This window comes from Erpetoichthys calabaricus, chromosome 3, assembly GCF_900747795.2.
Source record: "Erpetoichthys calabaricus chromosome 3, fErpCal1.3, whole genome shotgun sequence".
In the NCBI taxonomy this organism is placed as follows: domain Eukaryota; kingdom Metazoa; phylum Chordata; class Cladistia; order Polypteriformes; family Polypteridae; genus Erpetoichthys; species Erpetoichthys calabaricus.
The window spans coordinates 301,988,519-302,008,426 of NC_041396.2; the positions used below are offsets into that span (position 1 = coordinate 301,988,519).

At 40.8% G+C, this 19,908-nt stretch overlaps 1 protein-coding gene across 2 annotated transcripts in view; it reads left to right on the forward strand.

Annotated features, from left to right (window-relative positions):
• Nucleotides 1–3,988: 3,988 nt before the first annotated feature.
• Nucleotides 3,989–19,908, forward strand: part of ankrd52a (ankyrin repeat domain 52a) — a 102,597-nt gene continuing 86,677 nt past the window's right edge. Inside the window, exons 1-2 of one of the 2 annotated variants that reach the window (XM_051925031.1) lie at nt 3,989–4,558; nt 18,219–18,302. In XM_051925031.1, the coding sequence (XP_051780991.1) occupies nt 4,532–4,558; nt 18,219–18,302 (111 nt within the window). In that variant the 5' untranslated portion in view covers nt 3,989–4,531. The remainder of the gene's footprint in view (nt 4,559–18,218; nt 18,303–19,908) is intronic. The other variant, XM_028798602.2, reaches the window with a different exon arrangement.

A 19,908-nucleotide genomic window follows, 5' to 3' on the forward strand; every position in this document is an offset into this window, starting at 1 on the left:
AGATTAATACATAAATATATATATATATATATATATATATATATATATATATATATATATATTATATATATAGTAAAAAGGATGAGACAGTAAATGTAAAAAAGTTTGGTCATAGCCACCCTGTATACTGAAAAACAGCAAAGCAGAAAAGAAACACAACTTTGCAGAACATCTGACTTGGCTGACATGGTCCCAATGAGGCGCTATAAAGGCGTTGTTGGTATAAAGGAGACCAGCTGTGTTTCTTGACACACTTCTGCTGAATAATTTGTTGGCTGAAAGTCCTCAGTGTTGGTGTGTCTGAGAGTGATGAGCAGAATTGTTCATAATGGCACTCAGTTAGTTTTGTTTTAATTCGTTCCTTTGCTATGACCTCCGGGGGTCCAGAACACATCCTATAAGTGAGCTTGTCCTTTTAATTAGCATTCTGATTCGGTGGGCTTCTCTTAAAGTGATGTTACCAGCCCAGCACGCCACAGCGTGTGATGGTGTGGGTCCTGCTCCATGCTCCCACTTCTCTTCAGGGAGCCTCTCAACCCAACACTGTTGGTAATGTAACCAGATGAGCAGGACAATGAGGACACCAAATAAAGCAAGGGGATGGTGCAAAAAGGTGCAAGTGCTTTTATTAAAAACAGTCAAAACCAAAAAGTGTCCAAAACAATGCAGTGCTCTCAAAGTTCCATAAATAAATAAATAATCCATAAAAACCAGTGAAAAATGCAACCAGGCCAAAAATGAGACTAAAACCTGCAGCAGACATTGGGGCCACTCCAGCCAAGCACAGCTCCTTCCCAGTCTTTCCAGCTCACCCAAGGTTTGCTCAGCTGGACACACTTCAGCCGCCATGGTCTTCACACTACTAACCCCAGTCTTGGCTGCTTCCGCTGGCGTCTGCCAGACCGCTCAGGGTCGGTTGTCCTCCTGTCTTTCTTCTCGCACATGCAGTTGTCCCTCGGATCTCTAGGGTGGACTCTTCATTGATCGAATCCACTCTTCCACATCATCAGTGAGTGCGATCCATCCCTTGAGCGCCGATAGTTCGCTCCACATGGGACCCCTGACCTCACTGACCTCTCTCATCAGCTAGGTGGCTTGTGTGCTCACTTTCACTGCCTCCAATGCCGCACTCTCACTCTCCAAGCCTTTCTTTCGTTTCTATTACCCCGTCCTTTTTTCTTGTTACTTTGTGCCAGCCCGTTCTTATACGGCTCCGTGGGGCATGCACCACAGGAAGCTGATTAAGCAATAGAGAACAATTGCACCCTCACATGCAGGTGCAACTCGCCCCAATTACCTCATCAGCTCTACGCGGCTGCACGATCATGCCCACGGAGACTGACACGGCCAAATGGATTATTTAAAAAACTGCCCATTCTTCAGCCGTGGACCCGCTATATCACAGAGTGTAGAAAATTGCACAGGCCATCATAGAGCTGTAGAAGATATGAAGGATGTCACTTCCTATATTAAAGGAATGCTGTCTCCTAAAGAAAAACAGCCTGCTCTGCCCTTTCTTCTATAGTTCCTCTGTGTTCTGAGACCATAATGAGTCTGTCATTAATGTGGACCCCCAAGTACCTGTAGCAGTGAACCACCTCTACCTCCACCCCCTGAATAGTGACCAGACATAGAGATGCTTTGGTGTGGCTAAAGACAATAACCGGTTCCTTGGTTTTGCTGATGTTAAGATGCAGACAATTCTTTTTTACCAATAAACAAAGTTCTCCACCTCACTCCTCTTCTCTGTTTCATCCCCCTTATCCATGCACCCCATAAGTGCAGAATCACCTGTGAATTTGTGCAAGTGACAGGAACAAAGAAGACATAAACTAAAAATGTAAATGGCTGGATTATAACATGAAAACAGACACCACTTTGATCATTATAATGTGTTTGTAAATACAGTACAGTAATCCTCTGGCACTTGGATATCCCATTTGAAAAGAAGGTAGAGAGAAATCGGGTCACCCAACCAACTTGATGAAGTTACAACATGATTTTTGCTTTTTTATCAGTGAATTAATAAAATGGAGTTCAAAATACTTACAATGGTAAGTTGAAGTAATTATGTTTATTATTATATCAGCATAACTTTTGCTTGCAATTTAGAAAGTTTAACAAAATCATTAAACTTGAATTCTTACTTTTTAACCATATATTTAGGTCATGTCAGTTCAGGCTAGGTAGCATGCACTGGTGCAGCACATTGCAGCACCCACCACAAGACGAAACAGCTCGGGATCCTGGTTGGAAATCCCCAGGGCAGACACCTGGTCCAATCCCACCTCCTGGAAATGACCCTCTATCTGCTGCAGCCAGGTGTTACGTGGGTGTCCCCTTGGCCTGGTCCAGTCACTCAGGTCCTCAACAATGAGGCTATTGTGAGCCGGATCTCCCTCTGGTAATCGTGCCACATGGCCGTAGTGCTGTAATTGACGCTCCCTCACAATGCAGGTAACGTGCCTCATTCTGGATTTCATGAGCAACCACTCATTTGACACAAAGTTAAGCCAGTGGCACCTGAAGAGACACAGTACCAAAGAAGTCCAGTCTTCGTTTCCATGTCTCATAACCACATAGCAAGACAGGAAGCACTAGAACTCTGAAGACTTGGACCTTCATCCTTTTGCAGAGATATCGGGAGTGCCACACACCCCTTTACAGCGCCCTCATGACCTGCCCTCCCCATGCTCTCCCAATCCGTCTACTGACTTCATAGGAAGTGTCACCACAGGCATGAATGTCACTGCTGAGGTAAGCAAACCTCGCAACGCGGTCGACACTCTCTCCGCAGACAGACACACTGCTGATGGCCGTGCCCAAGAGGTCATTAAAGGCCTGGATGTTGGTTTTTATCAGGACACTCACAAGCCCAGACCCGCAGACTCCTCACTCAGTCTCTCAAGAGCCCTGATCAGAGCCTCCATTGACTCCACAAAAATCACAGCATCATCAGCAAAGTCAAGATCAGTGAATCTTTCTTTGCCCACAGCCGCTGGCCCCCACAACCCTGACTAACACCCAGTCCATGCTGGCACTGAACAGAGTAGGAGCAGAACACACCCCTGACATATATTTAAAGTATACTTTATTTTAAATATAATCTAAAGAGAATTTGCTAAAGGGCCCCCAATTATTTTTAATACTGCAGTTACTTACCTTGAAATACTCTAAAATGGTACCCCACATGCTTATGTTTGTTTGAATTTGAAATTTTTCAGCCTCTTAGAGGACTACCAGTAAGCAACCAAATGTCAAAAATATTATATCCTTGATCAATAACCTTCACACTGCATAAAACGACATTAGACATGCCTGTATTACCAATACCATATTTTCCCCCAGGTGGCACGGTGGCGCAGTGGTAGCACTGCTGCCTCGCAGTTAGGAGACCTGGGTTCGCTTCCCGGGTCCTCCCTGCGTGGAGTTTGCATGTTCTCCCTGTGCCTGCGTGGGTTTCTTCCGGGCGCTCCGGTTTCCTCCCACAGTCCAAAGACATACCGGTTAGGTGGATTGGCGATTCTAAATTGGCCCTAGTGTGTGCTTGGTGTGTTTGTGTGTGTCCTGTGGTGGGCTGGCGCCCTGCCCGGGATTGGTTCCTGCCTTGTGCCCTGTGTTGGCTGGGATTGGCTCCAGCAGACCCCGTGACCCCGTGTTCGGATTCTGCGGGTTGGAAAATGGATGGATGGATGGATTTTTCCCCCAGTTTTATGAAAAGGAGCAATTTTAACCCCTCGTATCCCACTGGGTGGGTGAACCCCCTGGGGTCAGTAAATGTGGCACGCACAGCTTCAAGCAGTTCTAATAGTTTTTGCCGATGACGCCTATTGGTTTACTATTTATTAAAAGGGCGTAATTTACTGTACAAAATATGTTCCTGAAACAACCTACAACCTGGCTAGAAACTCAAAAATGGGTTGGGGCGGAAGGGGGGAGGGCGAAAAACGCGAAAAGGGTACATCATGGTCTTATACCGGAAAGTCAGACAAAATAAAAAACTGAAGAAATTTCAAAGCGTCCATAAGGAAGTATTGCCAATACAATAAAACCGGGCATTACTTTAAGTAAAACGTAACAATTCCTATTTCGTATGGCGCCGGTTCTCCCCTTTTGTGCCGCTACTCACCCAAAGCTCCGCGCATGTCTACTAATCCGAAGATGCGCGGAAAAAGGCTCAAGGCGGCATCGCGCGGGCCGCGCAGGTAGGCGGGGTTAACTTTCTAAATCCCGCCTCCACAGTTATGGGACTCGCCACAGACATCGTCTTGCAGTTAGCCGCCGTGGCGCCAGGGGGGTTCTCGCTCTCTTTGTAGCAATGATCTGGCACCTTTACATCCAGCAATAAACAACAGCGAGCAGCTCTCTCCCGCCCTCCTTCGCAGTAGTCAGCTTGATAAAGAAATATAAAAAAAAAACAATAAACAAAATAAGGGATAGAGAGAAGGGCCGAGCAGCTAAGTGGCCGCCGGCGCGGAGAGCTCCAAATCGCACCCCGATGAAGGCGTTGCGCCCGGACTGACCTCAGGAGATGGGCCTGCTCAACATTACAGACCAGGTGAACGCCGCCGGATTGTTGAGAGATAAAAAGCCGCGAGACCGGGGACTCGGCGCTTCTCCATGCAATCTGCAGGCCCGAGTGCCTCCCTTGTTGCCGATTTGAGCTTTGCAGGCCGGTGTGCGGTTTTTCTGTTGGCCTCTCGTTGTGTGTGTGTTCATGTGTTCGTATGCGAATACACGCGCGCGGTTCTCCCGCTTCGGGTTTCAGCGACGCGGTGATTTTTTTTTTTTTTTTTTTACGTAGCTTTGCTAAGGCGCTATACTCGGGCCTTCTTGGAGCTGTGAGCGCGCTCTCGCTTCTTAATAAATAAAGCACGGGAGCAGTCGAACTGGTGTTGTCACCAAATACATGACAGGTGCAAGCCGCGCCGGTGAGGGGCATTCTGCAGTCGGGAGAGCAGGTGAAAGGAGGGGCGGAAACTGGAGGTTAATGAAAGGATTAGGATTATTTATTTAGAAGTGGTCCAGAAAATCAGGCATTATGAATGGGATGAGGCGTCATAAGAAGGGTCCGGCAGGTAAGGGGTAGATTATGATCGGCCTTCTGTTAGGAAGGGTTATGTAGGATTTTGACATTGGAGCGCTATCAGGCGATGGGGTTTAGGTGGAAAACAATGAAGGTAATTTTGGCATTGCAAAAATCCAAGGATGACTTAGAGCACTTAATTAATTAATGGCTAGTAAATACTTTTTCCACCTTAATTTTAACCGAGTATGTATTTAAACCATTAGGAGCCTTTTTTCTTAGCCAACCATAGCCAAACAATAGTAAAACTGTTAGTTGTGCTAAACAATGTCCTTGAACATGTGGAACAAAAAAAAGCTCTGTTAAGATTGTGCTTATAGATTTTAGCAGTGCATTTAATACTATCCTGCTGCATCTGTTTGTAGACAAATTGTTAGGACTCTGAATACACGCAAAACTTCCTATCTGGCTTTTTAATTTTCTTATAAATTGCACCCAGAAAGGGAGATTTAACCATTTCCCTTGACTGAACTGTTAATACTGGAATGCCCCACGGCTGCCAGTTGTCCCCTGTACTGTACAGCCAGCACTTTATATAAAATATGTGGATGACACAACACTGGTGGGGTTCTTAAAGTCTGATACTCTGTCCAGTCAATATTTTGACAGAGATGTAGAAGATTTTACCAAGTGGTGCTTTAAAAAATTCCTTGTAATTAAAGGAAAGACAAGTAAGGAGATGGTCTTTAGAAAAATAAAGGCCGAGGTCCCACATATGGAAATAAATGGTGAACTAGTAGAACAAGTCACATCTTACAGATAGTTAGGAAGAGGTTTTTAACCAGTTACAATTAGGTGAAAAGCTTTGGATTTAACTAATTTCAGAAAATTCAGTTTTTCTTGCATAAATTGGATAGCTTTAGAACCCTTTGTCCCCAAATACAATTTCTGAATTTTATGTCTTATTTGTTAACTTGTAAAACTCTGATCAAAATAATTACCATTAAGTCCTAGGTCTTTATACCAACCTATTTCACAATTGGTGATCCATTCTTATTTGTAACTATCCATTCTCCACGGCTCCGCCTGCGTAGTAATGAAACGGGATAGACTTTAAAAATCAATAAACAAACGGGTAACTGTATCTAAGCAGAGGCGAGGTATGCTCCAAAATATGGCCAGAGTCAGAGTGATTCAAATGGAGGCTGGCACGTGAGTGAGGAGTGCCCGCCTAGCTACCCACTCCTGATGTCACACTTCCCCCTTCCCTCGGCACCGCAGCCTCTGTCTCGGATTAGTGTGAATAACTCACTCCCACAAGCAAACTATGATACTTGGTACGATGAGAGAAGTCACAAAATCAACCAGAATGTTCAAGCAAATTATAGAAAAAAACATTTAAATCTGTTAAGCTCTTGTGAAAAGCAGACAGATTTTGAATTTTGGATTGTTTGCTGTATTGTCTTTTTTTTTTTTTTTACTTCCGTTTAAATTGAAGTTTGGTGATCAAGTCAAACATTTGTTATCGAGTTAACTTCAGATTCTGATTCTACGATGTTCAAAATTTCGAGAAAAGTTGATTTTTACATTGTGTGTGAGTGTGTCTCTATCTAAAAAGAATTTCACGTGTTAAAATCACAATTTATATAAGAAAATGATGTGTTATGTTTTGTGTAGCATACATTGATGGTAACATCCTAAGAAATATCCAAAAATATTCAAGTAATTTCCAAGATATCTGCTCCGAATGCTGAGATCTTGGTCAGTTTGTTCGGAAGTTATCATTGTATCTTTCTTCAAACACACTGCATTGTATTTGTCTTGTTATAGTTTCCAAGCCTATTTTTTTTGCTCCAGTTTGATTCTGTATTTATCCCAGTATCCTTCAAAAACAGTTTGACCTCTGTTAAACGATAACTGCTGTAAAATTTGTTTAATTGAGACTTTTTACAGTCTACTCCATTTAGTCATTGGACCAGGCCTGTTGATTTCTACGTTTTTTTTGCATGAGTAATTTCCGAGCTGGATAATTTTTTAAAATATACGAAGGAAAGTCAAGCTAAAGTTAGAAAATGGGATTTATTAGAAAATGTAACGACCAGTAACAAAACTGACAATGTATTTTCTCAATGTAGTCTCCATCCTTCTCAATGCGCTTGTGCCACCTGCCCAGAAATGCATGGATTCCAACAGAATAAAAGGTTTGGTCTTGTCCTCACAACCACCCTTGCGCCTGAGTTATTGTCGAGCACTAAATGCCGAGGGGTACTACAGTCACTGGTGCAAGTTACTCTGACTTGCTAGAGACAAATGTAAAGCCTGGTGTTCAATCCAAGCGGTGGGGACTGCTGTATCAAGGAGTCCTTTTGCTGCCAGACAATGCCCACCCGCCCACACACTGCTTGTCTGGAGAAACTGAAGTTTCAGATATTGCCACATCCTCCTTTATTCTCCTGATTTGGCACTGTGTGATTTCCACCTTTTTGGACAGCTAAAAAAACATCTGGTGGTTGTCGATTCAAGACAGATGATGACATAAAGAAAGAGGTGCACGAGTGATTGTGAGGACGAGACAAAACCTTTTATTTGGCTGGAATCCAGGGACTTCCAGGCAGGTGGCGCAAGTGCATTGAGACATTGAGAAATGACAGCATCAGTTTTGTTAAGGTTCATTCCATTTTCTCATAGGTCCCATTTTCTAACTTTAGCTTGACTCCCCCTCGTACATACAGTATATACACAAACAAACATGTACACTTAAATACAGAGGATATGGTGGATGATGAAGAGAAAGACATGAACACATGCACACAAACAAACAATAGATACTGTATGTAAAGGTTGACATGGATGGTGGCATTAAGCTACTCCTGCACCAGGTTGTCTGCAGCTTGTTTACTTCATTTAGCTAAGAGTGTTTAGTTTCAATTTAAATATGAAGTTACTCCCTTCATTTACTTTCCTGTTCATTTTACTCCACATTTGTTTATGTACATTAATATTATTATATATGTTAATATAATTGATAGTACAAATGGAACAAACAGACTTATTGTACTATTGAGTGATTTCCTGTGGTATCGCTAAAGTGAAATTTGCATGGAAGTCTGTATGCTGATTTTTTTCATGTTAATTTAAAAAAAAATCTGAAATATGTGGGGGTTTTTTTGTAAGTGTATAAACAAATTTTGGGAAGGGCAATTCAAAGAGAAGCCCTCTTCCAGCTAGGTTGGACATGCAATGTGTGTCAAACAAGAGGGTAAATACAACTCACAAAAGCGAATACAGTAGAACCCCTGTGTCCACCGCAGTTTCTGTTATTCCCGGTTTACTGTGGACAGAAAATATTAAATGGAAGACTCCAGAAATAAACGATTCAGAAGTTTGAAATTGTGTGCTATTATCAGCAAATGTTTTTACCACTTTGGATATGCAGCGTCACATTTGCACGTGTGGGCTTGCCACTGTGTCTGTCGTCATTTTTGGCTTACTGACACATCATTTGAGAGAGAAAGCACATGTATAATATTGGGCAATGTATTTTATTATTATTTAATGTTGGCAGTGTGTTATTGTGCATAATTTATAAATTAAACTTTGATAGGTAGGTAAATGGCTGTTACAATTATTGGTCTCATATAAAAGGAATACATAGTACAATGAAATTATTACTTACATGTTTGCTTAGAACATTTTATTTACTACTAAAATAATTAAAAAGTGTACTTATCATGCAACATATATTCACTTTGAGTTCTTATGATTAACTGTTCATTAAGTTTATAAGTTTGCAACCTGTAGGTAGAAACTGCCAATTTCTTGGAGCCAGCATCTTATGTCAGAATGGAGGAGTGAGAAAAGAGACAGTTGAGCTCTTTAATAGCCTTGCTTGCCATTCTAAAGCAGCGAGTGTTGTGCATGTCCTGAAGAGAAGCCAGACAGGAAATGATCGGTGCCACCTTAACCACCCCCTACAGTGCTTTATGTGTTTGAGCAGCGCTGGTGTCATACCAGGATGTGATGGTAAAGGTGGAGTACATACAGTGGGTACAGAAAGTATTCAGACCCCCTTCAATTTTTCACTCTTTGTCATTTTGCAGCCATTTGCTAAAATCATTTAAATTAATTTTTTCCCTCATTAATGTACACACAGCACCCCATATTGACAGACAAAAAAAAGAGTTTTTGAAATTGTTGCAGATTTATTAAAAAAGAAAAACTGAAATATCACATGGTCCTAAGTATTCAGACCCTTTGCTCAGTATTTAGTAGAAGCACCCTTTTGAGCTAATACAGCCATGAGTGTTCTTGGGAAAGATGCAACAAGTTTTTCACACCTGGATTTGGGGATCCTCTGCCATTCCTCCTTGCAGATCCTCTCCAGTTCTGTCAGGTTGGATGGTAAACGTTGGTGGACAGCCATTTTTAGGTCTCTCCAGAGATGCTCAATTGGGTTTAAGTCAGGGCTCTGGCTGGGCCATTCAAGAACAGTCACAGAGTTGTTGTGAAGCCACTCCTTCGTTATTTTAGCTGTGTGCTTAGGGTCATTGTCTTGCTGGAAGGTAAACCTTCGGCCCAGTCTGAGGTCCTTAGCACTCTGGAGAAGGTTTTTGTCCAGGATATCCCTGTACTTGGCCGCATTCATCTTTCCCTTGATTGCAACCAGTCGTCCTGTCCCTGCAGCTGAAAAACACCCCCACAGCATGATGCTGCCACTGCCATGCTTCACTGTGGGGACTGTATTGGACAAGTGATGAGCAGTGCCTGGTTGTCTCCACACATACCGCTTAGAATTAAGGCCAAAAAGTTCTATCTTGGTCTCATCAGACCAGAGAATCTTATTTCTCACCATTTCAGAGTCCTTCAGGTGTCTTTTAGCAAACTCCATGCGGGCTGTCATGTGTCTTGCACTGAGGTATGTGTGGAGACAACCAGGCACTGCTCATCACTTGTCCAATACAGTCCCCACAGTGAAGCATGGCGGTGGCAGCATCATGCTGTGGGGGTGTTTTTCAGCTGCAGGGACAGGACGACTGGTTGCAATCGAGGGAAAGATGAATGCGGCCAGCCACTGGCTGGAGGGAGGCGGCCCCTCTTATACGTCCCGGATGGACTCCAGGTGCATCCTGAGGAGCTTCTGTAGCCGCACCCCTGTGTGGCGGAAGCTCTGGTGGTGCATCTGGAAGTCCTCTGGGTGTCCCCAATCCTCTTCCCCCCCAGCACTTCCGGGTGTGACGGAAGTGCTGAGGTCCAGGGCTCCCAAGGCATCGGGGCGCCCCCTGGTGGTGACCACAGGCCCCCACAGGGTAGAGCTTCCAAGCTCTGTACCCGTGGCCCCCACAGCAACCAGGGAGGACGCGACTCGTGTTCTGGAGGAGGCACAAGCCCTCCTCTGGTCCTCCTGGGCATCCTGTCCGGGCATGAACCCCATCCGGCTGCCACAAGATGCATTCATGCAAACTTGAGTATTTCTATTTGTCAAAAATAAACTCTCGATTGACTTTGAACAAGGGAAGTACTAATTAAGAAACCATGAGTAACTAATCATATAGACAGATATTTATTTATAAAGCAATTTTGATCTTTGAAGGATTTTGAGAAATAAACTGAAAAAAGCTTATAATATGGATCTGTATTTACAGTGAATCCTCTACTCCTCTGTTGCCACTTCCGTGAGGATTTTAAAATCCGTGCATTTAAGTTGGTCAGCCTGGTGTCTGTATATCTGAAGTGAAATAAACTTCATTCACTTTACTCATCTTTAAACAAATATCCTCCCTAAACACACAACAATATAAAGATGAAATCCGTTTGATTACATGAGGAGAGCGAGTATCTTAACATGATGTTCATTCTGTTAGGAAAATGTTACTTACTCTGAATAACACCACCATGTGTTACATTTTCAGAGGTACATACAGTATGTTTCTCGTTTTTGTATATATTGGTTGATTGTATAAAATATAGTTAGTACACGTAACTGCTTGTAAGGTTGTCTACCTATTATTGAATAGTTTGTTCTCTGTCGGTTTCACATTTCTGTTTTTTTTGTATTACAATTTGATAATGTACTTATAGGTGTATGAATATTAATTCAGCCTCCTGCCCCTTCTTCTTAGGCTTAGCAATGTCTTTGTACCTGAGGACAGTCCTTATGCTGATCAAGTAAATGCAAAGCCATGCCTACTGATTTGTAGGTAACTTATGCAGTGGCCTTGTGTTGTTGGTAGAGTAAAGTTAGATTTGTGTGTTTTTTTTTTTTTTTCTTCTTCTCAAAAATGATACAAATAGCATTGGTGAGTTGCTATCCTCTACATTTATAGTGTTGGGATGTGTGTGTTTACGGAGTCCTAAAAGTATAGTTATCTGAAACAATGTCCCCCTCAAAGCATTTGTGTGTCTTGCTTGCTGAGCTAGAAAATAGAAATGTGCTCCCAATGTTTACAACCCATATTCACTACCAAAGTGGAATAAGTTACTGAGCAAGTTATAAATATCTGCAACCACTTAAGGTACAGGAATCCTTCTATTTCGGTGTATTCTTTGTATTTGCTCACTTCATGTGGTTGCATGTACTTAAGCCTAAAATGTATTAATAACGATAATAATAACTTATATAGCACCTTATCATACATTTACATGCAACTCAAGGTGCTTTCCACAGATTAATCAAAAAAACAAAGATATACTATAGTTATTTGGATATTATCATTAATTAATATTATGACAATTTCGAATAGATGTACTTACACTAAATAGAAAAATATCCTGGGCATTGTTAAACAAAATTGAAACACTAAAGTACAAAACAAACTTTCACTCTTATTTGAAAAAGGTTCATATTGTTTTCTAATTAAAAGCCTTGTACATAACCAGATTTAAATTACCTGTATATACAAATAAATATATATACAGTATATATCTGCATTTGACTTCCACATGTGTACATGGCAACACATTAAGTAGAGACAGTTTGATGTTATTATATCTGTTGAAAAGATAGAAAAGCAAATAAAGCTAAACAAATAGTTCAGTGCGATGGTAATCAGTTTCTACATTGTAGAAGTCAGAATGACCTAGGCCATCTGGTCGCCCACCCTCCTCTGGGCACAATTGATGTAGTTAGCACTGTCTTCAATAAAGGTTTCCAAGTCCTCCTCGTTTCCTCCAGTACATTAGGTGATTGCAGAATAGAGCACTTTGAGCAGGTGTGGGTTGTAGGATGGGAGACAGAAAAAACAAAACAAAGAAAACAATGGATTAATTCCGGGTACTTATTTATACATCAAAGAGCTAAACTTGTCATCAGATCACTGTTAAATGTTCTGTAGATTTAGCCTTTTGGTAAATTATTCCATACTTTAAATGCGTAAGAACAGAAAGCTGCCTCACCAGTTCTTATATCTTGGAATAAAGAGCAAACCAGTATTTGCAGATGTAAGATTGCGATTTGGTACCTAATGTAAAGATATTAATATTGGGAGGGGTGGGGGTTGATTTGTTTTCGATCTTATTTTTGTAAAAATTGATTTAATTTGTATGGAATGTTGTGTGATTTTAATAAATTCAATAAAATAAAAAAAAAGTTTTTAATATTGGGGATATATGCTAAATTGTTATTTTTTTTTTTAATTAAAATTCTTGCTGCTGCATTCTGGAAAAGCTGTAGCCCATTTATGTCCTTCTTGGGTAGTCCTGATAGGAGAGCGTTGCAGTAATCTAGTTGGCTAAATACAAATGCATGTATTGATTTTTCAGCATCTTTAAATGTTATAAGAGGTTGCACACTTGCAATGTTCCTTAGATGGAAGAAAGCAGTCTTGGTAATATTACTAATATGTGATCTGAAGTTAAGGTCAGAGTCAATGATCACACCTAAAATCTTGACTTCTGGTTTGATTTGCAGGACCAGATGATTAATTTTGTTTCTAAGAAATTCACTTTGTTTATTGCTGCCAATAACTAGCAATTCTGTTTTTTCTTGTTTAAGGAAATTCATACTCATCTATTCTGTTATACTAGTAAGGCACTGGATCAAAGGGTTTAGAGCCTCTGGGTCATCAGGCAAAATAGATAAATAAGGCTGTGTGTCATCAGCATAGCTGTGGTAATTTACATTCTATTTTGAAATTATCTGGCCTAATTGAAACATGTGGAGTGAAAAAAATAATGGTCCCAAAATTGATCCTTGCGGTATACCATATAGAATATCATGTATTTTTGATGCATAATCGTCATAACTGACAAAGTATTTCCTTCGTTATATAAGATTTAAACCAGCCTAAGACAGTACCCCAAAGCCCTACCCACTGGCTAAGCTGGTTTATAAGAATATTATGATCCATAACATGGGTCTTAAACTCTGGTCCTGGAGGACCACATTGGCTGTAGGTTTTCATTCTAACCCTTAATTAGTGACATGTTTTTGCTTCTAATTAACTTCTTTTGAATTAATTTTAATTGACTTGTTTTTTTTAAGATTTGTTCCCCTGAATTTCTTCATCATTCCTCTGAATTGCTTCATTTATTTCCTTAAACAGCACCCATACAGAAATGACATGTAAAGTGAGTGAGCCAACAAAAGACCAACTAAGTCAGGGCCTCAAACTCCAACCAATTTTGCTCCAACCAGTTGCTTAATTAGGTGCCGAGTCTTGTTGTTAATTAAACCCGTTCTTTATTTCCATGGCTTGTGACTGCTCTCATATTGCAATAGCAGACATTTCTGAAATTGTTGATTTTTCTCATTTCTAAGAGCTCTGTTCAAATGTTTTGGGAATCTAAGCAGATCAGCATTCCTGAGACCATCAACTTTCTTTATGTGCAGATATTGTATGATGGTCACAGTTTGCTGGTCCTGATTTGGTTAATTTTGTATCTCATTATTGTTTGGCTGCTAATTAAGGAAAAAGAAACAATTAAGGGGTCCTGGTCTTCAAGGGCAAGTCAAATAAAATGAATTCAAAAGAAGTTAATTAGCCTCAAAAACAGATCACTAATTTAAGAAAAGGGTTAGAATGAAAACCTGCAGCCACCATGGTCCTCCAGGACCAAAGCTAGAGATCCCTGATCTATAGTATCAAATGCTACGCTCAAGTACAGATATTTTATTTGCATCTGCATTAATTCGCAAATGATTTACTAATTTAACTAGAACTGTTCCAGTACTATGATTTGATCTAAACCTGACTGATACTTATCAAGAATAAAATTTTTATTGAAGTAATCACAACTGCTGAAAAACTACTTTTTCTAGAATTTTACTGAGAAAAGGCAAATTGGGGGTTGGCTTATGATTGTCTAATGATAGAACAATCAATGTTAGTTTTTTTTTAGCATAGGCTTAATTACAGCAGTCTTGAATCAGGGAAAATACCAGAATGTAATGAACAATTTATGTCAAGAACTTTGTTGGTAAGTACACGTAGGAATGTGGTCTAATACACAAGTGCACGATTTTAAATGAGTAGTTATTATATGGGGTGGCACAGTGGGTAGTGCTGCTGCCTCGCAGTTGGGGGACCTGGGTTCGCTTCCTGGGTCCTCCCTGCGTGGAGTTTGCATGTTCTCCCCGTGTCTGCGTGGGTTTCCTCTGGGCGCTCCGGTTTCCTCCCACAGTCCAAAGACATGCAGGTTAGGTGGATTGGCGATTCTAAATTGGCCCTAGTGTGTGCTTGGTGTGTTTGTGTGTGTCCTGCGGTGGGTTGGCACCCTGCCCTGGATTGTTTCCTGCCCTGTGTTGGCTGGGATTGGCTCCAGCAGACCCCTGTGACTCTGTGTTCGGATTCAGCGGGTTGGAAAATGGATGGATGGATAGTTATTATATGAAGTTCAGCTAAACCAATTTTAGTGAAGCAGCTTAGTTCAGAATGCCAAGCTCATTGTGTGTCTGCAGTAAATTGTACATAGAAATACAAATTATGTTAAATACATAACAAAACAAAATTAATGTCAATGCCCTTTATAAATAAAAATTTCCCAGTTAACAATAGGGAGAGAGAATGAGAACTCCAGTTTCTGGAGAAAATAAAGCTCTGGGAACTACCGCCCTATCATGAGGGAATGCTAGTGATACTACTAATTTGATTTTTGATTTTTTAATTTCTTAAGAGAAACAAGGGTGTTGTACCGTGTCAGCCATTATGAATGTAGAGAAAAGCCAAGCAAAATGACACCTTTTATTGGCTAACTAAAAAGGTTACAATATGCAAGCTTTCGAGTCAACTCGGGGCCCCTTCTTCAGGCAAGATGTAATCTTGATAATATCTTGATAATCTTGTAAGATTACATCTTGCCTGAAGAAGGGGCCTGAGTTGACTCGAAAGCTTGCATATTGTAACCTTTTTAGTTAGCCAATAAAAGGTGTCATTTTGCTTGGCTTTTCTCTTAAGAGAAACAAAAAAGCCAAATTAGAGATGGATTTTGTTTTAGTAGTTTTCAGGTATTTCCATCAAGTTGTTGCCGCACAGGGTTACTGTGCTTATCACAGGGTTACACAGGGACTGGCATCTAATTAGGGAACTGGTTGGAACGAAAATCTGCGGCCCTCCAGGACCATAACTGAGGACCCTTTTTCTAGGCAGCCTCACGAGCAGATTGAATCCTTCTATCCTTAAATGCCAAAACTCCCAATACCTTTGGTGTCCCTTTGCGTGAGTAGCAAACTGGTGTGGCCATAGACTGTTAATATTATTTGAACAACTCGCAGAAAATACTAATGGAAAATGGTAAATACAGCCATTGTGCTGGAGAACTGGAATAATTATTATTGTAGTCATTTTTTAAAATTTAAACAAGAGGTTTAAATGTATTTAGTAATACTGTAGGTAATGCAAAATTGCACCGATTACTCATTTTCTATTATGTAACGGCCTTTAAAAAGACTTCTTTTGGTGTTCTCAACAATTAGTCTTCACATACATACATACATACATACATACATACATACATACATAGTGTTAAGTTATATTTCTTACACAACATTTTTTTTGTATTTTGACTGGCTGCTCAGCCTTATAATCTGTAGATGCAAACTGTTACTGAAATCTAATGTTTTGAGTGCCAGTGGGGAGGACTGAGAGGTGCAACCGAGCAGGATAGCTAACATCTATAATAATCCTGCTTGCCTTTCTTAGAATTCTGAGTGTTACACATGTCATGAAGAGAAGGCAGCTAGCTGGGTGCCAGTCATATTCTTTGTCACCTTTACCGCCCTCTGCAATCTTGAGCTGAACAGGTGCGTCCATTGCAGCAAGCAAAAGTGGCCTGTTTTTTCTCCTTAAAGATAATGGAAAATAACTGCATATTTCTGTTTTTAGGTGTGTACGCCATGTAATACAAAAGCACCCACTGCGATCACTGTCTGTTTGTCTGCATGAAACAACTCAGTTCTCAGTGGACTATTTTGAAATTTGCCACACTTGTTCTTCAAGAAAATGTACCAGGAATGTTCAGCTTTCATTGAGATCTCAATTAGCGGGTGCTGTACAAAGTTTTGAAGTTTCAAAATCTCCCATTGGATAGCATTGGCCAATTTGGAAACTTCCATTTAAAGCGCACCATCTGTGCAACTTCAATTACAGAGTAGTTTACTGTTTCAAATTGCACTTCAGCAGTTGCTTCAACTTATATATTTTGTATATTCTTTTCAAATGCTGGGAACACTTTTTGAAACTTTTAACATTGTTTTTGTATAAAGAACCAATCATGGGCTAACTAGGAGTTTTGGCACCCCTTTTCTAGAAGGTTCTGCAAACAGTTTTATCCCAGCAGAGCCCAAGAAATTCTTTCTCATGTATTTAGTTAGCACCTAAAAAGGAAAAGCGAGTGTTGGAAGATAACATAATCAGAATATTCAGAAATGTTTATTGAATTTAGTTTTTATATTATAAAGTATTTGATAAACAGGCTCTTTATAACTGTGCATAATACTGCCATGCTTATTAAATACATAGACACAGTGAATATTGTTAACCTTTGTTGTTGCTTACCTTTATTTGAAAGCTGCAGTTTTGTGGTGTCTCAAGCACTTAATGTTTTACAGAGGCACAATGGGCATAAAAGTAAAAATACTTATAATACAAAAACAACATATACTGTTTAGTACAACTGTCTTATATGTATTTCATGCAGACTATTTAACATACATTTAGTTATACTTTTAATATGAACATTCAAAACAAAATTTTTTGCTGATTTGTCAGCCATACTCATAAGCCTGGAAGTTATTAACCAAACTGTAGTGGAACCAAACTGTTATTAACCAAACTGTCATTCTGGGACGGCAGGAGCAGTTAAATGTCTGGTGTCTGTGACTGCCACCAATTTATTGCAACAAATTTCTGAATGACCTGAAAGTTTTGTTTTCTTTCGATATAACTTCCAACCACATGTATCTTGCACCTACGGAGACAGTTGTGTGCTTTCATGAATATACATTTTAATTGGACCCGATTATTTTCATATTCCAGAAAATCCATGTAGGCTGAGTCTACAACAAAGCCTCCATCTGTTTGGATTGTCTTGGTGGAGCTGCTCAGATATTGTATTGCTCGGTAAAATCACTTGGGGGATTGTGCGTGGGGGCAGTGCCTTGTTACTTATCATTTTGCAATGAGGTAATGTCTTCCTGTCTTTGTCTGGCCCTTCATCTGGCGTCTCCCTGAAACAGTAATGAGGAAAGACCATTCAAGAAGGCACAGAAGAGTTATTCTCCTCCCCCACGGTGCACTGCCTGATTAACCCATCCACCCAACCCTTTTGGAATTGTCGGTTGGTTCTTCCCCTCCCCACTCCTCTAGAAGGTGCCCACTGTCTATCCCTTCCAAAAATCAAGAGCTTTCCTACAACAAGCTGTTGGATAGCCATTATCTGGGACCAGTATTCTCTAGTTGACAAACTCATGTCTGTCATTCTGTAGCACTGACTCTAGAGCTGCCCACATAGCCACACTCAATACTCAAGATTTTGTGATCTATTAAAAGTGCCAAGTATCTGGATCTACCCAGCTCATTTTTCTACCTTCCCATACTCCAAAAAAAAAACAAAACACCCAGGTACAGTTGTAATTGGGCAATCTCTAATCCTGCTTTGCTCCTCCGTTGAACTGCACACAATCACCAAAACCCCAATTATTATTAGTGTTAAAAGGTTATAATTGTATTGTAATACTGTAATATTTTTTTATTTTCAGCCTCCCCTGGTCCAGGCTATTTTTAACCGGAACACAGAAGAAGTTCGTTCTTTGTTGCACATGAAGGAAGATGTCAATGCACTGGTAAGTTGTGTATATTTCAATGTGTTTGTATGAAAATAGGAAGCTCCTGTTTCAAATATACTTTGAAGATTGTCATTTCCATGTGTGATTCCAAATTTTAAAACAAATTGAAATACAAATGCTCTGCCATGGGCGTTGTGTAAAGATTGCCTTTAGGGAACAAATCCTTCAGAATCCCTCTGAATTGTAGTCATTTACTGTATCTGTGTTTACACTATAAAATCAAATATGAAACAGTTGCTACCAGAATTAATTGTAAGCCTCATGATTTGGACCAAAGTGCTCTTTCTTGTGAGGTAAGTTTGTTGCAGCAGCATTTTGATCCATCTAAGATGACAATGGAAATGTTCTACCAAATCGCAAAATCTCTCAAATGCTATCCCATTCTCTGTCCTCACTTAAATGTTATTGTGGTTTAAAATTTTTTCTTATATATACAGTTTTGTCTAAGTATGAGTCACAGCAGTGCTTTTCTTTCTCTTTCTGTCTCCCCTGCCGGCCCACTTACCAGGGAGAGCGCTACATCTGAACCCCACATCAGAACAACTAGGTGACCTCACCTTTACCTGTAAGCACATGCACAGTCACACCCCATGGACTCCTTACCCTGAATGAGTACACCTCTCACAGTACCCAAGATAGAGCAGTGACATGGGAAAATAGGCATCCATTATGGTCTTGTTAAACTTAATAAGCAGAATTAAACATTACAGTTCTCACAAACCCTAGCAAAAGCTTTACACTTAATCGGCAAGAGCAGTTAAATATTTAAGGGTACTTTCCAAAAGGATATACAGAAGCAACTCAGATATTTAAAAGAAGACATGGGGCCCTTTCTCATTCTCCTCTGTTTTGGTTCTTGGTTTGTGGTTTGTTGGGAGGCTGATGGCTGTTACCTTGTCAAACCTGCTTCTCTGTGTCTACTCAGTTATGTTGAAATTACTTGTTTTTTTTTTGTTTTTTTTTAAATTCAATAGATTATTAATTTAATGTCACCATGTTAATCAGTAGCCTGATTGGTCAGCCCATACACAAATGTACATCAGTTCTTAGAAAGTCCACCTTTTAACAGTAATCCTCTTTAGTGGCCCACCCTTTCTATATCAGTACTTGGCTATCAATGAAGCATTTCAGGGTGTACAGATAGTCCTCAGGTTACGGACATCCGACCTACCACTTACGAATGAGACCGCAGCTGTGACGCATGCGCCTCATTAACTGCCGCTCCGTCATCTTTGGCCTGGGGACACTGCAAGCAGTGGCTGGAGGGGGGCGATTTCGCTGCTTGCGCAGTGTACTGTCCCTTGGGTGGCTCCTGGTGGCAAGCGAGCGGTGACCCATGGTCCATAGTCACCGGGGCCACAACTATCACTCGTGTGCAGGATGGAGGCTTTTTGGGGCGGTTCACTGTCCACCGCCGCAGCTACTGCTCCTGACTGGACGCAGGCTGGATGGAGCGGTGGTGGGGGTGTTTCACTTCCCGCCCACTACACACGGCTGCCCCTGAAATTTTCAGTGGGCAGCTGGTAATGCTGCAAGTGGTGACCCGGTTGTGGCTGAACAGAGGCCATTGAGGGTGAACGGGGCAGTGGGGTGTAGTATTCTA